Consider the following 22,921-nt stretch of genomic DNA (forward strand, 5'->3'; position numbering starts at 1 on the left):
TGTCCGCTGCTCTCCCCTCTCCCTGGCTGGGCAGCTGCGGCACCTTCTCTTCTCCTCTCCTCTTCCCCGGCTGGGACCAGGATCGGGCGCCCACTTCGGGGCCCCGGCCGCCGCTCCCTTGCCTTCCCGGGGGAGGCACCCAGAAGCCATCTTGGAAGCAACTTGGAGGCAAGTTTTGGTTTGCGCGGCGAGAGCAGCGGGGCCGGGAAGAGGCTGCTGCCCGCGCCTGGGCCCCGGCGGGCTGGGAGTGGAGCCCGGGGTCCCCGCCTCCCCGCGCCGCCGGGGCCGGCCGCATGAGGTGCCTGGCGGGCGGCCGCGGCGGGTGCATGGATTGGGGCTCGCGGCCATGGCGCCGCGGCCTCAGCCGCTGGAGCCTGAGATGCTGCTGCGCTCCTTCCTCCTGCTCGGAGGCAGCGCCCTGCTTGTCCTGGTTCTGCTACCCGAGGCCTCGGCCTCCGGGGAGCTGCCCGCGCACCCCACGGCAGCCGCCACCCGTGGCCCCTGGCTGAGAGACCTGGCTCTGGGCCCCGCCTGGCGACACACGCTGAACTGGGAGCGCACGGCCCCGGGGCTGCGGCAGATGCTGCAGATGACCTCCGACGGGCGGTTGAGGCTGGGCCAGTGGGGGCGAAGGCTGTGGCTGCCGGGACCGAGGCAGCCAGCCCGGGCCTGTGACCTGCCTCTGCACGTGGACATCGCGTCCCGCCGCTCCCCGACGGTGCTGGCTGTGGCCCTGGCAGTGGCTGTGCGGGGCCGGGGCTGCTCCCGCAGCCGGCGTACAAGCGGCTCCGTCACCGTAGCCACAGGGGAACCAGAGCGCATCCCGGACCTGGCCGCCCGCACGGTCCTGGGAGCCGGCCCGGGCGCCGCCTCCCCCTCTTCTACCCCTCTGTGCTTCCCGGACCCCGAGGGAGGGGGCCGCGGCTCCGCGGAGTTGCGGGCTGCTCTGGAGGCCCTGACCAGCTTCCCCGACTGCAGGTGCGTAGACAGCTTCAGCTCGGGCGGGGAGGATGGCAGCAGCGGAGGCTGCAGCAGCCGCCCCGCCTTCCCCCTCCAGCCTATCTGCCTGGAGCCGGGGGTCACGGCTCGCCTGCGCCTGGTGTGTGCTCCCAGGTCAGGCCCAGGCCCAGGCCTATGGCGGCGCCTGCTCCTGCGAAGGGCCCCCGAGCTCCTGCTGGAGCTGACTCTGGAGGCGTCAGGGACGCTTCCTGCGGGTTCCAGGAGGGCCAGGAGAGGAGCGGCCGGAGGCACCAGCCCTCAGTTCCAGCTTCCCAGCTACCAGGTATCTGTGCCTGAGAACGAGCCAGCCGGCACTCCTGTGATAGAACTCCGGGCTCAAGACTCAGACGAGGGCGAGGCCGGCCGTCTGACCTACCAGATGGAGGCACTGTTTGACGAGCGCTCCAGTGGGTACTTCCACATCGAGCCAGACACCGGGGCAGTTAGCACCACCCGGCCCCTGGACCGGGAGACCAAAGACACACACGTCTTGAAAGTGACAGCAGTGGACCATGGATCCCCGCAGCGTTCGGGGGCCACCTACCTCACAGTGACCGTGAGTGACACCAATGATCATAGTCCTGTCTTTGAGCAGGTCGAGTACAGAGAGACTGTCCGGGAGAACCTGGAGGTGGGCTATGAGGTGTTGACCATCCGGGCCACAGATGGTGATGCCCCATCCAACGCCAACATGCGTTATAGACTACTGGAGGGCTCCGATGGGGCCTTTGAGATAGATTCCCGCTCTGGGGTGGTCAGGACTCGCTCTGTGGTAGACCGAGAGGAAGTGGCCGAGTACCAACTTTTGGTGGAGGCCAACGACCAGGGCCGCAATCCTGGTCCCCGGAGCGCCACAGCCACTGTTCGCATCATGGTGGAGGATGAGAATGACAACTACCCACAGTTCAGTGAGAAGCGTTATGTGGTCCAGGTGCCAGAAGATGTGGCTGTCAACACCGCCATCCTTCGAGTCCAGGCCACTGACCAGGACCAGGGCCAGAACGCAGCTTTACACTACAGCATTGTCAGCGGCAACCTGAAGGGCCAGTTCTACTTGCACGCCCTGAGCGGGGGCCTGGATGTCATCAACCCCCTGGACTATGAGGCCATCCGGGAGTATACCCTGCGCATCAAGGCCCAGGACGGGGGCCGGCCTCCCCTCATCAACTCCTCGGGCCTGGTGAACATCCAGGTGCTGGACGTCAATGACAACGCTCCCATCTTCGTGAGCAGCCCCTTCCAGGCCGCGGTGCTGGAGAACGTGCCCCTGGGCCACTCTGTTTTGCACATCCAGGCTGTGGATGCGGACTCTGGGGAGAACGCCCGCCTGCACTATCGCCTGGTGGATGTGGCCACTGGGGCGGGCATCACAGCAGATGACGACCCTTCCGCCTGGAATGACTTCCCCTTCCAGATCCACAACAGCTCTGGCTGGATCACAGTGTGTGCAGAGCTGGACCGTGAGGAGGTGGAGCATTACCGCTTTGGGGTGGAGGCTGTGGACCACGGCTCCCCTGTTATGAGCTCCTCAGCTAGCGTGGCCATCACAGTCCTGGACGTGAATGACAACGACCCAGTGTTTACCCAGCCCATCTATGAGCTGCGCTTGAATGAAGACGCAGCCGTGGGCAGCAGCGTCTTGACCCTGCGGGCCCGTGACCGGGATGCCAACAGCGTCATCACCTACCAGCTGACCAGTGGCAATACCCGGAACCGCTTTGCCCTGAGCAGCCAGAGTGGCGGGGGGCTCATCACCCTGGCCCTGCCACTGGATTATAAACAAGAGAGGCAGTATGTCCTGGGGGTGACAGCCTCTGATGGCACCCGCTCACACACCGCCCAGGTCTTCATCAATGTCACCGATGCCAACACCCATCGGCCTGTGTTCCAGAGCTCCCACTACACGGTGAGTGTCCTCGAGGACAAGCCTGTGGGCACCTCCATCGCCACCATCAGTGCCACAGATGAGGATACAGGGGAGAATGCCCGCATCACCTACATTCTGGAGGACCCGGTGCCCCAGTTCCGAATTCATCCAGACACTGGGACCATCATCACCCTGATGGAATTGGACTATGAGGATCAGACACTCTACACCTTGGCCATCACCGCCAGAGACAATGGCATCCCACAGAAATCAGACACGACGTCCCTGGAGATCCTCATCCTAGATGCCAATGACAATGCGCCTCACTTCCTGCGAGACCTCTACCAAGGCTCTGTCTTTGAGGATGCGCCTCCCTCGACTAGCGTCCTGCAGGTGTCCGCCACAGACCGAGACTCCGGTCTCAACGGCCGCCTCCAGTACACCTTCCAGGGGGGCGATGATGGCGATGGTGACTTCTACATTGAGCCCACATCTGGGGTGATCCGCACCCAGCGCCGGCTTGATCGGGAGAATGTGGCTGTGTACAATCTGCGGGCCCTGGCCATGGACAGGGGCAGCCCGGTCCAGCTTAGTGCCTCCGTGGAGATCCAGGTGACGGTTCTGGACATTAATGACAACCCACCAGTGTTTGACCAGGATGAATTGGAGCTGTTTGTGGAGGAGAACAGCCCGGTGGGCTCGGTAGTGGCAAGGATCCGGGCCACTGACCCCGACGAGGGCCCCAATGCCCAGATCATGTACCAGATCGTGGAAGGCAATGTGCCTGAGGTGTTCCAGCTGGACCTGCTGAGTGGGGACCTGCGCGCCCTGGTGGAGCTGGACTTTGAGCGCCGGCGGGAGTACATGCTGGTGGTCCAGGCCACATCGGCCCCACTGGTCAGTCGAGCTACTGTGTACATCCGCCTTGTGGACCAAAACGACAACCCCCCAGTGCTCCCTGACTTCCAGGTCCTCTTCAACAACTATGTAACCAACAAGTCCAACAGCTTTCCCACGGGAGTGATTGGCCGAATTCCGGCCCATGACCCCGACCTCTCCGACAGCCTCAACTATACCTTCTTGCAAGGCAATGAGCTCAACCTTCTCCTGCTCAACCCAGACACTGGGGAGCTGCAGCTCAGCCGAGATTTAGACAACAACCGACCCCTGGAGGCGCTCATGGAGGTGTCTGTGTCAGGTAAGAATTGGGGCCAACCAGAGTGGGAGGGAGAGAAAGGGCTCCTGTGTGTGGAGTTGGGCAGTGACCTGCCAGGCCTATTATGGCTGGTAGCTGCTGAGGCCTGGGCCAACACCTTCAGGCTCTGTGGAGTGCTCCCTGGGATGGGGGCTGTGGCATCACCAGAGGCAGCTATGCTGCTACCAGCAGGCCTAGGGGAGGCCAGGCAAGCCTGTGTGTGGGGAGAGGGTCCTGCCTCTGGAGGCTGCAGTCTCCTCTGGGCCCAGCTCCCACTATTACTGGCTCTGTCAGCCTGGGCCAGTCACCTGAGCCATGGGGGATTCAGAGTCAGAGGGTCCTAGGTGTGGCCAGCAGGCCTCCCCTGTAAACTGGGCTTCTTCCTGCTGGGATTGTTTCTGAGAAGGAAAGTCCTTGGCCCATCTAAGAGCCTGGTATAAGTGTGAGCTGCTCTTGATAAAGAGAAACACTGAGGGTTTTTGCATTGCTCAGCTTGGTGTGTTTCTCCAGGGCCCTTGCTGCTCACTCACTGTGTGTGTGACCTTGGCTGTCACCTGTCTTCCCTGGGCTTCAGCAGAGGGTGGACTTGGGGCACCTGGGGGCCCTTTTGACTCCAAGTCTTTTTGTTGATAAACCAGCCCTTGCTAATTACAAATACTTCAAAACCAAAATTGAACAACATCATGGTTATTTTTTAAAAGGATAACTTGGATTTCTTTAGAATTTGATTCCATTAACCCATTCTGTGAAGGCACTGTGCAGAGCTGGTGGGCAGTGGTCCAAGTCTTGCTTCCTTTCACTCTCTTCAGGAGCATTTCCTAGCTGCCATCCAGGCCTGGGATTAATACCTTGTGCTTGGAGATCCTTAGTTGTGAGACACAGGGCTGGGTCTGTCCTCCAAGATCATAGATCTCCTTTCCATAGCCAGGTACCAATTAGTGAAAGGTTCTGCCTTGTGGAAGGGAGGGGTGAGTCTGGAACGGTCCAGCGGGCCATCTCCCTCAAGTCCAAAGACCAGAGCTCCCAATCAGTCCATCAACAAGCACTTATTAAGCACCTGCTGATTGTCCGGCACCATGCTGTGTGGCCTTCTCTGAGTCTCAGCTTTTCAATTTGTAAAATGGGAATATGATCCTGGCTGGTGGGAGGAAAGAGTGAATGTGGGTGTGAAGGGGAATGATCATCATGAGAACATCATTAGAACAATCCTGTGGCTTGGTCAAGGGCACTTCACACTCAGCAGCCATTAATTATCTCATTTGATGAGTTAAGGCAAAGATCGTCTTTATGCCCATTCTGCAGATGGGGAAATTGAGGCTTAGAGTGGTAAAGTAACTTCCTAGGGGTCCCTAGCTAATGAATGTTAGGGTAGGACTAGAACCCCATTTCTCAGTCTGCCGGGCTAGGTTTCACCTCTTCCTGACATCAGAACCCTCCGGAGGAGAATGGGAGCCCCTGGTGATTGCAGGTGCTTGAGAGGAACAATTAGGAGAAGTCTCAAGGGTGCAGGGTTTGGAGCCAAGGTCAGATCCTGTCTTTACTGCTGAGTGGCTGGGTGACTGTGGCACAGGCTCTGCTCCGATTTCTAAGACTCTCTTGGCTTCCATTTAGGTAAAACGAAGGCTTGGACTAGTTGTGTTAGTTCATTTCTGATCCCTCCAGCATATGGTGCCTGGAGAGCCTCGGGCAGCCCATCGAGGGCCTGGGGGAAGATCAGCCCATCGAGGGCCTGGGGGAAGATCAGACAGGGAGAGTGAAGGGGGGCTGTGCTAGGCCGTGGCTGCCTGTCCCAAGCAGTGACCTCAGCTGGCTGTCACTGGGGCCAGAAGCTGAGATGGAGGGAAAAGAACATAGAGCACTGAACGGCAGAGCTGGGAAGCTTAGAATACACGAGATTGGATGTCAGAGCTGGGAGGGAGCTTAGAAGAGGGGATGTCAGAGCTGGGAGGGAGCTTAGAAGAGGGGATGTCAGAGCTGGGAGGGAGCTTAGAACAGGGGATGTCAGAGCTGGGAGGGAGCTTAGAAGAGGGGATGTCAGAGCTGGGAGGGGCCTTAGAAGAGGGGATGTCAGAGCTGGGAGGGGCCTTAGAAAAGGGGATGTCAGAGCTGGGAGGCACCTTAGAACAGAATCAGAGTCACTAGAGCAGAAATGTGAAATGAAGGTTTGGTGAAATAGACCAATTTTATTTTTTAATTAAATTTACTTTTATTTTTAGTTCTAAATTCCCTCCCACCCCCTGAGAAGGCAAGAAAACCACACCCCAGTCCATAGACACACAGGCACGAAGTCTGTTCTGTGCTGTGCTGTACTGTAATAAGGCGACTTTTGCCGAAGAGAAGCATAACAGGGGTTAGAGCTGAAAAAGCCACGATGAGGAAACTGAGGCCAAATGTGGGATGTGCTCATCTCTGAAGGGGAGTGGGGTGGAGGTGGGGGCGGGATTCTGCTCTTTTCTCCAGGGACAAAGCTGATCCCGGGAAGCAGAGAATTAATTGCGCTAATTAGCTCCTTCCTTGCTCAGTTTGTTTACACCTCTGGCTGTGCCGCTTTATCTAGTAACTGGGAAGTCGTTTCTGCAACTACACACAAGCTTGGTGACTCACTGACGGGCGCCATGCTGCAGGCTGGGGAGGCAGTCCCTGGAGGTGGGCTTTGCCAGGCCAGTCACATGGCCGATGGGGAGGCCCCCAGAGGCCACCCAGTCCAAGGTTCTCGAACTGTTTGGCCTCAGGATGCCTTGACACTCTTGAAAATTACTGAGAACCCTCCAAAGTTTATGTGCATTATATCTATTGCTACATAGCAGAAATTCGAAAGTAGTATTATGAAAGTAGACTTGACTTAGAGCACCCTCTGAAAGGGTCTCAGAGGCTTCCTGGGGTTCCCTGGTCCCACTAGATTCTTCCCATTTTACAGATAAGGTAAGTCAGCACCAGAATCATGGAGCTAGTGACAGTCAGGACTAGACTCTGGATTTCCTGCCTGGGTGAGTTCCCCGTCACTGAAATCTTGAGTGGAGAGGACATGCCTTCTTATCGGGAATGTTTTGGGTGGATACCTGACTAGGTGGCCTGGGGTCCCCTTCGACTTCTTGATCCTTTGATTCCATGTCTGAAGGTCTGTGTTCCCAGGGCATCAATCTGATTGTGCCTAATGTTTGATACCTTAGAAGTCTTGAAGGCCTGAGGGGTTTTCTCAAAGATAGCCCCCAAGTCCACCCTCTACTCAGTGGCTTTTGTCAAGGTGGTGTTTGTGCCTTGAGTTAGAGGGACCTGGATTTCCCACCCCCACCCCCAGCTTCTGCCTTGTACTAGCAGAATGACCTTGGGTAAATCCCCTCCCCTGTTTGACTCTCAGTTTGTTCATCTGTAGAATGAGGAAGATGCCGTTCCTTAGTCCACAGGGCTCCAGTGAAGTTTAATGAAGAGAATACATACTTCCCATCAACAAATATAGATGGGTCAGCTGTGATTATCAGTATGTTTCCAGACCATCTTGTCTGCCTCCTGCCTTTGCCTCTTATTAGGGATGGAGAGGGGCCCTCAGACGATCCCCAAGCCTAAGTAAAATGCGCTCTGTCTAGGGAAGTCTAGCACTTGTAATGATGGTATCCAAGTACTGGGTGTTTAGTCACAAAGGACTTTCTCCCCATTCTGCAGTGGTCCCTCCCTGTCTGCCCCCGAGGGAGGGAGTGGAAAGCTTATTGTCCACATTAGATAGTTGAGGGCCCAGAAAGCAGAAGTGATTTGCCCAGGGTCACCCAGTTAGGAATCCTTAGAACCCGATTCCTGATGCCAAGGCCAGGCTTCTGTCTGCTCGGCCCCAGCACTGGACATTTCCAGCTGGACAGGACCTCAGGGCCCGCCTAGTCCCCAATTTTTCCAGATGAGGAAACAGAAGGCTGGTGAACCTTCCTGGGGTCCCACAGTTAGGAAAAAGCCAAGCCAGGCCCTGCAGCCCAGGCCTGCCAGGCTGTGATTCCTTCCCTCCGGTTGGCTGCACCCCTCTCAAATGACATTTTGTAGTGAAGGGGTATGATGAACCTTGATTTGGAGTCATTAATGGGCCATCCTAGGTGACCTCAGAGCTCCTGACCTCCAGACCCTACAGGCCTGTGACAGATGCCAGGCTTCTCTCCCTGGGGAGAGGTCCTGACGACGGCCTTGAGGCTGCTGTTCATTTTGTTTTTTTTTTTTTTGTATTGTACATAACATTCATTTTCTGACATATCATTGCCCCTCCCTACCCCAGGAATTGTCCCTTGTAACAGAGAAAACCAGTGAAGCAGAACCCACAGAGGCCACATGGGTTTGACTTTGTATGTAGCATTCTGCATCCGTAGACCTCTTCTGTTCCCGAGAAGAGGGAGGGCTGTTTCTTCATCTGTTTCTCTGGACCAAGATTGGTTGTTCTGTTTCATCAGAGTACTTGCCTCGCCTTTTTCTGAGGCTGAAAGGAAGGAGGTGTGGCTGATTGGCTTTTGCTGCCTTCAGCTGAAGGAGGGTTGGCCACCCCTCTGGTGTGAGGGGCCACTTTCTTCTGAAAGCGCCTTCACTATTGTTTTCAGTTCTCTGTGTACAGCCAACATTCCTCAGCTTCAGGAAGCCATTGGTGTTTGCCCTGAGAACGCAGGAGCAGGTTGGGAAATCTGAGTCTTGAAACAAGTTGAGGAAAGCTTGTTAGTGACAGATTGGGCTTATTCCCAGCCTGGCCATGGTGGTGGCCCTGGGGGGAAGGGAGCCTTGGCAGCAGAGGCGGCTGTCGGTGGTTTGCTTCACGGTGGCCATGCTCCATGGAGCCCAGCAGGGGAAGCTTGCCATCCCTGCCAGCCGTGCAGATTTGGACAGAGGTAGATGCTATCAGACATGCAGAGTGCATGGAAAAAATCCACACATCTCTCGTTGGAAGGGCTGGATTCCTTGTTGTCCATGGCCCCAGGGGAATTTTTAAAAACTTCTTATTCATCCTTGGCACGGAACTGGAGTCCAAAGGTTCATAGGAAAAGTGTTAGGCAGCAAATGTCTATTGGAAAAACAATGCAACCAGACAGTATATAGTGCAGGAACTCCAGATTTGGAGTCAGGATCCAGGTGCGAATACTGCTTCTAATACTCGAATGGATGAATGAATGAGTGAAGCATTTATTAATTTTCCTCTTTGAGTGCACAGCCCTGGGACAGTAAGAAAGTCCCCTCCCTCAAGGAGCTCCCATTCTGATGGGGGGAGCTTGGAAAGTTTCAGCTCTGGGTCAGATGGAAAGGTCCCGTGGTCCTTGGGGAGTAGCAGCAAAACCCCCGGGGCCTCAGAGGTCATTTCTGCTGCTGGAATCGGGTCCATTTCTGGTGTTGGATCCTCAGATGGTCAGAGGACTTTGGTGACCAGAACGATTTTCTATCTGTGTGGCCTTTGGGAAGTCATCTCTTTTCTCTGAGCCTCAGGTTCTTCATCTGTAGAAAGAAGAGGTTGTACTCAATGACCTCTAAGGTCCAGCTCTAAATCTGTGCTAAGTGAGCTGGCCTTTGCCGAGTGGACTTTTTGTAAGAGAGCCACAAAAGGGGGAGAGAGGGAGGGTATTTAACCCTAGAGAACAATGCACAAGGAGGGCCAGGGAGAGAGCTGTTCATTTGGTTTGGAGGAGAATAACATGGGCTGAGGTCAGCAGGGAATGGGGCGGGGTCTGGATCTGGGGGGTCTGGAAGGCTGGCCAGAGGAGCATGAATTATCCCTCTGGTTAAAGGAAAAAGAGGGGATAGGGGACAAGGCAGCTTTCCCAAGGCTGAGAACTTAGGAAGGATGTGTGAACGTGGAGGCAGAAGCAATGCTGGGCTTCTACACTGGCTCAGAAATTCCTTGAGGTCAGGGGCTGGGCCACAGCACCAATCCAAGAAGTGGGTGCCTCCTAAACCTTTGTAGAATTGACCTGGTGGGAGGCAAGAGGCAGAAGCAGGGGCTGAGGAGGGAGAAGGGATTGATTGGTAAGGAAAATAAAGGGGTAGCAGGGAGCAGATGTGGGGGGAGGAGGGCTCACAAGCCATGTAGTCAGTGTTTAACAACAGGCCTTTGGGATGTACTCAGGACACTCTTCTAGGTTTAATCTGTCTTATTCACACTTTCTACATCATATTCCTAAGTCTAGACAATTAACAAAACAGTAAATCAAGCCCTGATTTGTAACACATCCCTATTTCTGAGGTGTGAATATTCACACTGAAAATTTAACAATCAGCTCTCAAGCTGGGCTCCACCACACATCCTTAGGCTTATGTGTTAACTACAGAACCCCATGAGCAGATACATCTGCAAGGCTTCCCCTTAGCTTCTGGCCTTGATTTCTTCTTCCCTAAAACATGGGTATTGGGCTTTAGGACCTCCAAGGAGCCCCCCACCTCTGGTCTCTAGTGAATCCCAAATCTGTGAATAGATTGGGTTGGGGGGGGGGGCCGCGGTGCAGAATAAAGGAGAGAGAAGAAGCACTGAGATGACTCTGGGGTTTCAAGTTTGTTGGATTGGGGGGTGGGGGGGGTCCCCACTGACAGAGTCACTTGACCAGGAGAGTCAGTCAGGTGAATGGGGACACAGAGTGACAACAGGAAGGTCCCTTGTAGGTGCCAGGGAGGATCTGGACAAGGTGTTGAGCGGAGGGAAAGAGGGAGCAGGGCAGGGACATGAGAGATGGAATGAATAGAACCTGGGAATGGGGGAGAGAGGGAAGAGAGTGGGAAGCCCCAGGAGAAGGAGACATCCCAGGTTTTCCAAAGAAGGACAGCTGGTATCCTTCCTCTGAAGCTGGCAGATGGGAGTGATAAGAACTGACATTTCTAGATTGATTTAATATGTGCAACAGTCTCTCTCACATAGATACATATTTATAAATAATTAGATAGATGTGGGTAGATAGAGCCATCTATATCTTGAGCTGAGGACCTAGGAAGGTTGCATATATACATGTAGATATGTATGTATATCTATATAGATATCTATATATGTATGTCTATATCTATTTATTTCTCTCTCTACACACACACACACACACACACACACACACACACACACACACACACACACATATCCTTCAAGCTTCAAAACAATTCAGTGAGGAAGGTACCAAAGGTTCATTATCCCCATTTTACAGATAGGGAAACTGAGGTTTAGTGACTTGCCCAGGGTTGTGCAGGTAGAGCACCCAGGGCTTGTACCAGGCCACAAATGTTGCTGATCAGAGATCTCAGCACATCTTAGTACTGTGCTCTTGAACTCTTAAACATCCCAAGGGGTGTGGGATCACTTGGAGTGGAGGAGGGCACGTCCTACCCTCCCTGGATGACCGGTCATGAGTCTGGACCACACCTCCCTTTGCTCATTACAGCCTCCTGCTCTGATCTGCCTCCGTTGTTGCCTCCTAGGCTTCCTCCTTTCTCTGCCCCTCAGGGAAGTTACACCCTTACCCTCACTTAGACATCCTAGTAGCTGCTTTGTGGGTGCCACTGGAAAAATCTTTGCTGCTCTGGACCACAGCACATCTACCAGAAAAAAAAAAATACTGACGGGCGTCCTGATCAAAATCGTTTGGAGAACGCTGCTCCAGAAAAGGAAATTCTGTTTGTTTTCCAGTCCTGTTGATTTTTAAATCCCTTCTGCGGGGCAGGCCTGAGTTTGGTTCTGGGGATACAAAAGGGAAAAAGGCCATTTCCCTTCTCAGTGTCCCAACTTCACCTGGGCATTGGGAGGAAGGGCAGGAGGGCATTTACTCCTGCACTATCCGCAGGGCCAGGGATATGGTAGGTCCTCAGGAGGTGCCAAGCTTTTTACCCCAAACAGTGGAAATTTAATCAACTTTTAATTATTCAGTTAAAAACATGTTATTGTAAATGGAAGGAATACAAGGCCTAGTGGAAAACAATCCAACCTGAGGAAAGAAAGAGCCAATTTTATCATTCCCGATTGTGCCAAAACAGATTAACTAGGTGTTGACATGTTCCCGGCGGCAGTGGGGGCTGCTGGGGGCAGGGCCATGGCGGACTGGGGGAGGAATTTGATGCCTGCCTCTTTTCTCTGACTTTGCTTGTTCAGCTCTGTGATAGCGCTTCGGCCGCCTATCTCTGGCTATCTAATCTAAATAGCATGTGGTTTGGTTCTATAGGGCACGGCTCACTCCAATCAAGTTATTTACTATGTTAGCATTGGGAGATAAGGGCCTGGGGGAAGGCCCTTCTGCCACAGACGCTTTGATCAGGCATCATTTTCTTTTCTTTTCAATAGTATTTTATTTTTTCTATTACATGTAAAGATAAATTTTAACATTCATTTGAAAATTTTGAGTTCCAAATTTTTCTCCCTCCCTTGCTCACCTCCCTCCTCCGTAAGACAGAAAGCAATTTGATATAGGTTATACATGTGCAATCATGTAAAACTCATTTTCATATTAGTCATGTTGCGAAAGAAGAAACAGACCAAAAGAAAAAAAAACTTGAAAAAAAATAAAATGAAAAAAGCATGCTTCGATTTGCATTGAGTCCATAAGTTCTTTCTCTGATGTGAATAGCAGTTTTCCTTGTGAGACCTTTGGAATTGTCTTGGATCATTATGTTGCTGAGAAGAGCGAAGTCCTCATAGTTGATCATGGTACAGTGTGGTTGGCACCGTATACAAAGCTGTCCCGGTTCTGCTCACTTCACTCTGCATCAGTTCATGTAAATCTTTCCAGGTTTTTCTGAAAGTATCCTGCTCATCATTTCTTACAGCACAGTAGTATTCCATCACAATCACATACCACAGCTTGTTCAGCCATTCCCCAAAGGATGGGCATTCCCTCAGTTTCCAATTCTTTGCCACCACAAAAAGAGCTGCTAGAAATATTTTTGTCTGTATGGGTCCTTTCCCCTTATTTATGCTCTCTTTGGGATACAGACCTAGTAGTGGTATTGCTGGACCAAAGGGGGTCAAGCATCATCTTCCTCATTTTGCCAGTTAAGTCTGCTTGCTTAACGACTCCAAGCCAATGTTCCATGGAGGCAGTGGGCAGCCCTGGGCATTTCTCAGGTAGTCTTGCTCTGTTTATGAGCTATGTAATTCTGGGCTAGTCACCTACTTTCTCTTATGCTCAGTTCCCTCCCCTATAAAATGAAGGGCTGGAGAAGGTGGTCTCCTGGGTACCTTCCAAGTCGCCATTACATTATCTAGTTTATAAGAGTAAAAAGACTTCTCTCCCATGTGGTGCTTCTGGGGTGCAGTAGACCAGTTGATGAAGGCCTGAAGTAGGTGCTGGAGAATTAGGGTGGTAGACCCAGTGAGAGGAGAGAAAGGGGAAAATGAAGAGATGCTACAGAAGTGGAATGGGCAGGTTTTGTCGTCTAGGGAGACAGGAAGGGGGAGAGTTGGTGATGTCTCAGGGGCTCTGAACTTCAGTGATGGGAATGGTGATGGTGTCCTCAACAGAAGCTGAGATGTTCAGAAGAAGAGTGGGGAAAGCTGATGAGTTCTGTTTGGGGCATGTCGACTTTGAGAAACCTAGATACCATGCATTTGGAAAGTCCAGCAGGCAGTGGGAGATGTGAGACTAGACTTCAGGAAAGAGGCCAGTCTATAGATCTGGTAATCATTTGCATAGTGATGGGAGTTGGTGAAGCCACCAAGAGAGAGTGTAGAGAGAAAAGAGGAGAGGACTCAGGTCAGAGCCTGTGGGGACACTCCCAGTTAGTAGGTACCCTGTGGAAGGGAATGAGAAGAAGCAGTCAGAAGGGCAGGAGAAAACTAGAGAGGAGGGATATTCAAGAAGAAAGGTGACCAACAGAAACAAAGACTTCAGAGAGGACAAGGATGATGTTGGATTTGGTGAGTGAGATCTCTGAGGACTCTGGCAAGAGCAGAAGGCTGAGGAGTGAGCTCAGGAAAGGCAGTGGAAGGAGGGGTGTTGCCAGCTTTTTCCAAGGGTGTAGATGAGAATGGAAGGAGAGAGATTATGAGAGCTGGGAGGGACAGAATGATGGGGCAAACATTTGGAAGGTTGGGGGAGACTGGGCTATGGTTGTTGGCAGCAGAGACAAGTTGAGAGAGAGACAGAGAGAGAGAGAGAGAGAGAGAGAGAGAGAGAGACACAGAGAGGCGAGAGAGAGAGAGAAATAGAGACAGAGGCAGTGAGAATTACAAAAAAGAGATGAGCCGGGGACAAATGGATGGAGAAGGCGAGAAGGAATGGATTGGGTGAAGGGCACCAGGAAGGGAGGTGCTTGGTTCTCAAGTTTTTAATTATATTCCTTATTGTATTTGGGGCCAGAAACATCATTCCCTTTTTTGTGGTCATTTGGAAAGGCTTGTTTTGTTGCCCGTGGTTCTCTGTTCTCAGCTGTGTGGGTTTAAGAGAATCTCTTAGAAAAGGAAGATTTGACACATGAACAGCAATGTCTGGAACCAGGAATCTCCCAGTGTAGGGGCCAGATGAGACCTGCTGGAGGGTGTGTAGAGTGGCCAGCCTTAGAGACTGGCTGACCTGGATTCAAGTCTTGCCTTGGGCACATCCTGGTTGGCTGGTGCTCCATGAAAGGCTCTGGAGATTGGTGGAGGGGATTTCCCACCCTGATCACCTTGGGTCTTATTACAATGGGTTAATTAAGAAATATGGTTCTAGCACGTGCTCAGCTATTTGCTGCATGACCTTGAATTTGTCACAATTTCTCTGGGCCTCAGTTCCCTCACCTGTAAAAGAAAGGAGCTGAACTAACCCAAACCCAAACACCTCCAGCGCGGTAATAAAACAAAACTTAGTTCTAAGCAATCGGTAACTTGGGGGTGTGAGCATAATCCAAGACATCTGTGTATTAACCTGGTGACAGGTTGCTTCGGGACCGATTTCTCAAGGCTCTGGAATAGACCCCACAGCATACAGTAAGTGCTTAATCAATGTTTGTTGATTTGAATCTCTCCCCAACTTGCATTTCTCTGGGCTTTCAAGATCACAAAGCACCTCCCAACCCCCCCTCCCCCCTCCCACACTCACAACAGCAACAGTCCTTAGAGGTAATGAGTTTGAATACTGTTACCTCCATTCTTCTAGATGAGGAAGCCCAGTTTCAGAGAGGAGAAGGGGCTTGCCCAGAGTCACAGCCGGTAAGAGGGAGCGTCATGATTTCAGAGTCATAGCACAGGATGTATTTTTAGTTTCTTCTCATTTTACAGGTGAGACACTAAATAGGTTGACCAAAGCCAGCAGAACTGGCCAGTCTTCTGATAAGCCTTTCTAGCCATGTCTTGCTATTCCAATTAGTCTGCTGCATAACAATGGCGGTAACTTATTATTGGAAGGCTGAGTGGTATCCTGATTTGGAGTCAAAGGATTCTGGGTGTCCTTTGTGGACCTTTATTTTTTCCCTGGGGAAAATAACTTTGGACTTAGGTCCCTAAGAATCTTCCAGGCTCTAAAATCCTATCACAGAATCATAGAATTCCCGAGCTAGAAGAGACCTCAAAGCTGTTGAGTCCAATCCATCCATACGTGGTTAAGAATTCCCTCTAAAATATCACTGTCCCTAACAAGACATACACAGGAGTTGTATAAACATAACTGCAAAGTACTCATTTACAGAAATAAACAAAGATAAGTAATTGGGAGGAGATTCACTGCTCATGGTTGGGCTGTGCCAACAAAATAAACATGACAGAGGTCTCTAAATTAAATAATGTGAGGGCAAACATTATACTTCTGTGGTGTTTGGGAATGGGATCCTATAATTCAATCCTATAATTTAGGGATTTAGACATAGAGCTCTAGGGTCATTGAGAGGCAAAAGGGACCCTAAAGGCTCTTTAGTCCAAACCCTAGGTTTTATAGAGGAGGGAATGGAGGCCTATAAAGCTTAGTTAAGTGCCTTGCCCAACATCACACGGATAACCACTCCTGAAGGTTCACTTGGTGTTACTCATCAAAACAATAACAATTCATTTGGAGGAGCCAAAGGTCTAGAATCTCAAGGCCAGTCGTGGAGGGAAAAAGCAGGAATGAAGCGACCATCAGCCCCATTATAAAGCAGCAATCTTTGCTGTTGGTATGGAGCGGTCCTGGTTCTCTTTTCCAAAATGGGCCGAGGCCACTTCCTGAGCTGGAACCTCCACAACAGAGGAAGCTTTCGAGGCTACGAGGTGAGCTGCTGGCTTGTCTGCTCGCCCCTCCCCCCAACCGTTCTGTTGTTCTGAGTAAGGAGGCAGCTCCAGGACCTCAGGGGATAAGTTCGCACTTTAGTCAAAATGGCTTTGTGGGGCAGCTCTTTACACCCCTCCCTCGAGCTCGTGGGTGGTTGGGGAGCAGACTCCCTACTGTGTGTCGTCAGTATTACTTAGATACGGGACAGGCAGGTGTTTATGATGAGAATTAGCAGGGGGCAGGCATACAGCATACAGCTGGGCCCTCCCTGAACCTTCCCAGCTCAGCCCTTTCATGCCGCCATGGAAAATTCTAAGGCATAATTGAATGCTTCCCTCAGTTATCACTGGAGACAGGATGGAAAATCCTGGAGGTTATTGCCCATGCACGGGGATTTCCTTTCTATTCAGCTCACTGTTGTTACAGGTCAGGGGTGTGGTGGGGTGGTTGTGCATGTGTTGGGTGCATCTGTGATCTTTGGGAAAGGAAGACTGTTTCCTCCATCAGTCCCATAAAAATCAGCCAGCCAGACAATAAGCATTGCTAACTGTGACCCAGGCATTGTGCTAAGTGTGGAGGTGCAAAGAAAGACAGAACCAGCCCCTGCCCTCAGGAAGCTCACAGTTTAATGGGCAGGGGGACCTAAGTGGTATACTCAGTGTCAATTGAAAGAAGCCTCTGAGGGAGGGAGGGAAACTTTCAGGCTGAGCAGCAGCCTAAGGGAGCCCTCCCTCACCTCTTAGTGGTGATCCATCATCCTCTCACTCCTAAACTTACCTTGGATTTCATTTCTCTGTCTGTGCTGAGCTGTGACGAGAATAAGTGAAGTGGCAAGTGTGCGTCGGTGATAGGAGTCAGGAAGATCCCGGTCCAAGTGCCAGGGTGGCTGTGGAGGAGCTGGTGACTTGGATGAGTCTCAGGCCCATACACTCAGGTCTGAAAGGGGCCCCAGAGGCCATCCAGACTTCTTTTATGGGCCCATAGAGGCACAAAGGAGGTGGTGTCAAGATTGGGAGTTTTGCCCAGATCCTCAGACTTCAAATACAGGGTCCTTTCCACCATGCCAAATGGGGAAACTGAGGCCCTTAGATGTGAGGACTGAAGAAGAGGGAAGGAAATTCAATAAAAATGGGACAGATTATACCAAGAGGCGTGTCCTCACAGTAAAGGCAGATATCGATTCCAGATTGTAGGATTCAGAGCTGGCAGGAAGCTTAGAGCTCATTAGTCCAGCCTCTGCAAGGTACGGATGGGAAACCACATGTGTGCATGTATGTGGGTATAGTACACACATGCATGTGTATGTGTGCTTGTCTCTGTGTCCATCCATCCATGTCTATGACCCATCTTTTATCTGTGTTTATCTATCATCAATCTGTTATGTATCTATCATCTATATCAAACCACAATTCTATCTCCCTTCCTCTTTCCTCTCTCTTTCGCTCCCTCTCCCTCTCTCTTTGCATCTCCCTCTTCCACCCCCCTTTCTCTGTCTCTCTCTCTCCCTTCCCCCCTCTCCCCTCCTCTCTCTCCCTACCTGTTTCACTCTCTGTCTCTCTCCCCGGTCTCTGTCTTTGTCTCTGTCTCTGTCCCTCCCCCCTCCCCTCCTCTACCTCCCCACTGTCTCCCTCCCTCTGTCTCTCTTTCCCTCCCCCGCCTCCTCTCGCTCCCCTCTGTCCCCCATTAGAATGTGAACCCCTTGAAGGCAGGGACTATCGGACTTTTCTCCCTTTGTCCCCAGGCTTAGCCTAGCCCATAGTAAGCTGACTGTCTGCCACCCTTGAGCACTGACTTTTGTCTGGAAGGCTCCCTTTGCTGGCACTCAGAGCTGGCTTTGGCTGACTTCAGACAGGTCTTAAGTAATCTCTCTATCTAAATGAAGTTCTCAGCTCCCCTAAGATGGCTCATCTGGCTAAGACACCCCCACCCTCTTGTTCCTGCTGCTAAAGCTGTGCCTCCCAGGACTCACCTGGAGACTCATCCGGGTGTGAGTAGGATCCCGTAGGCGAGAAAGGGAACGGGATAAAGAGGAGCTGTGAAATCTGGAGCCTCGGACTCTCCTTCCTTATCTGGAAATCCCTGGACAGGCTGCCTCACAGCTGTCCTGGAGATGCCCTTCCTGCGGGTCACTGCCTGCTCCTTGGGATGTTCTTTCCCCAGCGTTGTTCCTGTCCTGCCTGAATGGGAGAAGCCCCTGTGAGTCAGGAAGGATGAGGGTTTGCTGGGACCTACACAGGCTGATGGGGCACCGTGCAGGCTTTGGAGGACATAGAAGAAGAAGAATTACTAAGATTAGAGGGAGCCTAGAACAGAGGCTTTCAGAGTGGGAAAAGAATTTAAAACATAGAAGGGCTGACAGACGTGGGAGGGGACTGAGAACCAGGGATGGAAGAGCTGGAAGGAGCTTTAGAACTGGGGATGCCAGCGCTGGGAGGGGCCTGAGAACAAGAGATGTCAGAATTGGAAGGGCATTAGAACAGGGGATATCAGGGCTAGGAGGGGCCTTTCAACAGGGGATGGAAGAGCTGGGAGGGGCCTTAGAACAGGGAACCTTAGAAAAGGGAATGTCAGAGTTGGGAGGGATCTCAGAGAACATCCAGTTCAACCTCTCACCACCAAGCAGGAAACAGCAGCTCAGAGAAGGCAGCCACTTGCCCAAGGTCATCAGGGTAACCAGTGTCAGAGCTGAGATTCATACCTAGAATTGTTACTCCAAAGCCAGCCCTGTTTTCCTTCTCTGCCCCTTGAGGGCAGCCCTGGAGTTCTCCCTTAATTCAGAGTGCTCAGAACTCCGGCCAAAGATGGTTTCTGTGGGCTGGCTGGAGCAGGGAGAGCCCCTAGAACAGATGGTGGGCCCTTAGCAGTCTCTGGAAGGGTCCTGGCTCTTGGCCCTGCCTCCTGGGACAGTGTCAAGCAGTAGGGAGTGGGCCAAGCCAGGCAGGCCTTAGGGGATTAATAGAAACCTATGAAGTACCAAGTGATTATATGGCCTGGAGCTGCTCCTACTGCTGATATATTCTTATTCCATTTTATTAAATCTTCCCATCTCTTTGAAACTTGTTGGGAGGTTCACGAAGGCCAGTGACCTCTCTGCAGTCTTAGAGAGTGACTTGTGGCATGAAAAGTGATAGGATTTGTCCCAGGGTCACACAGCCAGTAAATAAATGGCAGAGACAGGACCTGAAGCCAGCTTTCCTTAGCACAGCACTGGGCAAATCCTTTAATTCATTTGTTCATTTATTCATTCCTTGCTTACTCCAGCCACCTCTCACATGGGCAAACAGGTTCATATCTCCCCATGCTCCAGCCCTTATTGGCTGGGTGACCACAGCAGCCATGACACTTCCCAGAGACTCGTCTCCTCTTCCGTACTCAAATGCTCCATGGGAATTAGGATTTCCTCAATGGGAATATTCCTTCCAAAGACACAGGTTGCAGCCCATCTATTCCTATCTGTCCTGAATGATGCAAACCATAAGTCCACCACAGGGGGCCCCCCATTTGTACACTGGGGCTCAGAACACATGCCCCTCACCTCACAGTACTGCTGTTGGGGGAATACTTGGTCACTTTTTAATAAAAACCTACATAAACATCAGCTGTCATGATGATCGCAGCATCTTGAGGCAGATGGCCTCTTCCCCTAATCCAGTGCCTGGGATCTCCAATATGTCTCAACTATCCAGTCTCTACTGAGAAAGGTCACCAACCTGCATTGGTAGAAGGAGTTGTTTTACTGGGACTTCCCTGTCTTGAGGAATCCCAGAAGAGGTAAAATAAATTTTTCTAGATGGATGATAATGTAAACAGAATTTATTAAACATGTGTCCCATGCAGGGAAGTGAGCTCCGTCCTGGGGATTTCTAGGTAAAAGGCAGGCATTCTTTTCACTTTCATTGACATAGACTCAAGGACTTACAGGCCAAAGGGAGGAAAGACTCACAGGATCAGCCTGGACAGAGAACCGGGAGGAGGGAGGGAGGGAGGTGGCTCAGCCGCAGAAACCCATGATAAACTTTCTGGGAAGTCAGAGTCTCTGGGGAATAATCCCTGCTTTGTTAGCACTTCAGCCCAGGCAGAGCAGGGCAAGAATCGCCCTCCCCGTTTTCATCGGAGGCTCAGTAAGTGGAAGAGGGTCACCCCAACTGTGCTACTCTCATGTGCCCAGGACTCCTGCCCCTTGGCTACTATAACCTCCTGACTGCCTCTTTAAATTTAGACAATTCTTTCCCAAACCAGAAGATTTCAAGTTTAGCATTGCAATGGCAAGAAAATCAGATTCCCTCCAGTTTGAAGCTCCAGCCATGAGCTGATTGAAGGTAGGAAGCAGGGCATAGCTTTGGCAGCTTAATGCAGCATTTGGCTCTTCTGAGGCTTTTAAGTGGGGGGAGTGGGGAAAAGAATATGAATCTGGATTAGCTATTAATCTCCAAGCCAGCTTTGATTTGGGGGGGGGTATTGTTTTAAAGGAAGAGAGAATCCAATAATTCAGTTGAGTCGAGGCTAGGGATTATCTTTTTATCCCCAGCACCTGGCATGGGGTTGATGCTGACTAGATGCTTATTGATTGTTAAGCAGAGACTGTGCCCAGGGGCCTGTGCTTGGCACTGGGGGGGGGGCATACAAAGATAGTGAAAGCACAGGCCCTGCCCTCGGGGTGATTATAGTCTAGTGAGGACAAGGACAAACACCCCAAAAGCTGGGATTGGGGGGAAGAGTTGGGTGGGTACAAAGGACAGGTCCAGGCAAAGTTCGGAGGAAGAAAACTAGAGAAAGGACAGAGCTGGCACCGTTTGTCTAGGAGGGCTGGGCAAAGGCCCCAGAGATTACTGTGAACCACGGGCAAAAGGAGCAGAAGTTGGGGTCTTGTACATTCAGGGCTTGGGTACTGGCAGAGACTGGTGATGAGCAGTGAGAAACTCCAGTGCCGTGGGGTCTCGGATTCTGATTTGTCTGCAGTGACATGGAAGGCTGTTGGCCAAAACCCTATTAGCTGAGCACCCGCCTCCCGTGTTGAGAGGAGCCAATGAACTAGTATTGGTGAGGCTCATTGCAAACCTTCCATTTAGGACCCCCTCAGACACGCTACTGATGCCACGTGTGGCTGGAAGGTTCCCCAGGAGAAAACCCGGTGATTTCTGACTTCATAACAAACAGCTCTGGGAAGTCAGAGCTCTTGACCCTCTCTAGCTTTTGGGTTATAGAATCCTCAGTTTTCGAGCTAGGAGGAGCGCTGAATATCATTTAATCTCCTGCCCTCGTTTTTCCCTGTTTATTTATTTTCGTTGCCGAATTTTCTTTGGCCGGTGCCCAAGCTACACACCCAAAAAGTACATCCCACCAAACAAAGCCGTTAAGTGAAGCGTCCCAAGAGTGGCTGATGGAGCCCCTTTCCACTTTGAGAGTTTGCTGGGTGTGACAAGGAAGTAAGGCTGGGTCCTTGCGCCTGGCTCTGGGGACAGCAGCCACATAGGCGGGCGGGTAGCGATCTTGATACTTCAACATTGTTTTGGGCTCAGTCCGGCTGCTGCCTGGTGGTGGTGGCCGCAGTGCGGGGCTGGGCGGGGCGGGGGTTGGGGCGGGGAGGGGAGGTTCTCCATCGTTGCACTCTGTCTCGACGTCCATTGTTCGCCTGTTTCTGTTTCCTTGATCTTCCTCACGTCATGAGAGACTTCTGGCTTTCTCCAGGTTCCTCATAGCTGCTGTATTTGGTAATAGATCACAGCGTTCATAAGCCAGTTTTTGTTCAGCCATTCCCCGGTCACGCGGGAGCAGTTCACTTCTAGCTTTTTGTTGTCACAATGAGCCTGCTGTGAATATTTTTGTCCTTGGGGATCATTTCTTGCTATTAATGTCCTCTTTGGGGCAGGAGCAATGGCTATTAATAACAAGTAAATGAAATACATAACAGTCGGATTTATACAGACCTTTAAAGGGTTACAAAGCGTGTGGCGTACATCATCTCATTTAACCCTCATAACAGTCCCAGCCCATACTGTTGTTCTCATTGGATGAAAACTGAGGCTGAGACCAAGTGACTTACCCAGGGTCACACAGCTAGCAAGTGCCAGAGACAGCATTTGAATCCAGGCTTCCTTGACTTCCAGACCCTTTTCAGGATCTCTAGTAACCCTTCAAGCGTCACTGCTGTCTCGGTTGCAGACCCCTGGTTTGATAGATGAGGAAGTGCCAGCCGGGGCTGGTTGTGAGCTCCAGGGCAGCTCTCTGGGCACTGCCTCCCCCTCCATTTGCTCCCTCACTTCTTCGGGGCCAGCCTGGCTCATTAGCACTTCACGAAGTCACTTGGATTTTTCTCATTGTCCGTCTAACCATTCTCTTGTTGCAGTCGCTGTGTGCACTGTGTTCCTTGCTGCTACTTGCTTCCCTCTGCATCTGTTCATAAGAGTCTTCCAGCCCCAAGACATTCTCATCCAGAGGCCCCAGAGAGGGTGTTCGTGATACTTGGGCTGCCCCTCTCCCAGGGGTCTCTCCTTTTCAGCTTCTCATCACTGGGTGTTCTCTCTGTGCCCGGAACAAAGGCAAAAGATGAGCAGGAGAGAAGAAAGGAGAAATGGGAGCGGGGGAAGGGAGGAGCAAGAAAATGCCTTCCCTCTGAAGCCTTGGTCTTGGATCCTCAGTCAGTCATGCTAATGCTGGACAGCAGCAGGTATAGTGGAAAGAGCCAGGATTTGGAGTCTGGGGAACTGGGTTCAAATCCTGTCCCAG

General features: G+C 51.8%; 1 protein-coding gene across 1 annotated transcript in view; it reads left to right on the forward strand.

Moving 5' to 3' along the window:
• Positions 1 to 346: 346 nt before the first annotated feature.
• The window catches only part of CELSR1 (cadherin EGF LAG seven-pass G-type receptor 1), a 139,369-nt gene continuing 116,794 nt past the window's right edge, over positions 347 to 22,921 (forward strand). The window contains exon 1 of the mRNA XM_036760838.1: positions 347 to 4,064. Coding sequence (XP_036616733.1) covers positions 347 to 4,064 — 3,718 coding nt within the window. The remainder of the gene's footprint in view (positions 4,065 to 22,921) is intronic.

This window comes from Trichosurus vulpecula, chromosome 5 (assembly GCF_011100635.1).
Source record: "Trichosurus vulpecula isolate mTriVul1 chromosome 5, mTriVul1.pri, whole genome shotgun sequence".
NCBI lineage: Eukaryota > Metazoa > Chordata > Mammalia > Diprotodontia > Phalangeridae > Trichosurus > Trichosurus vulpecula.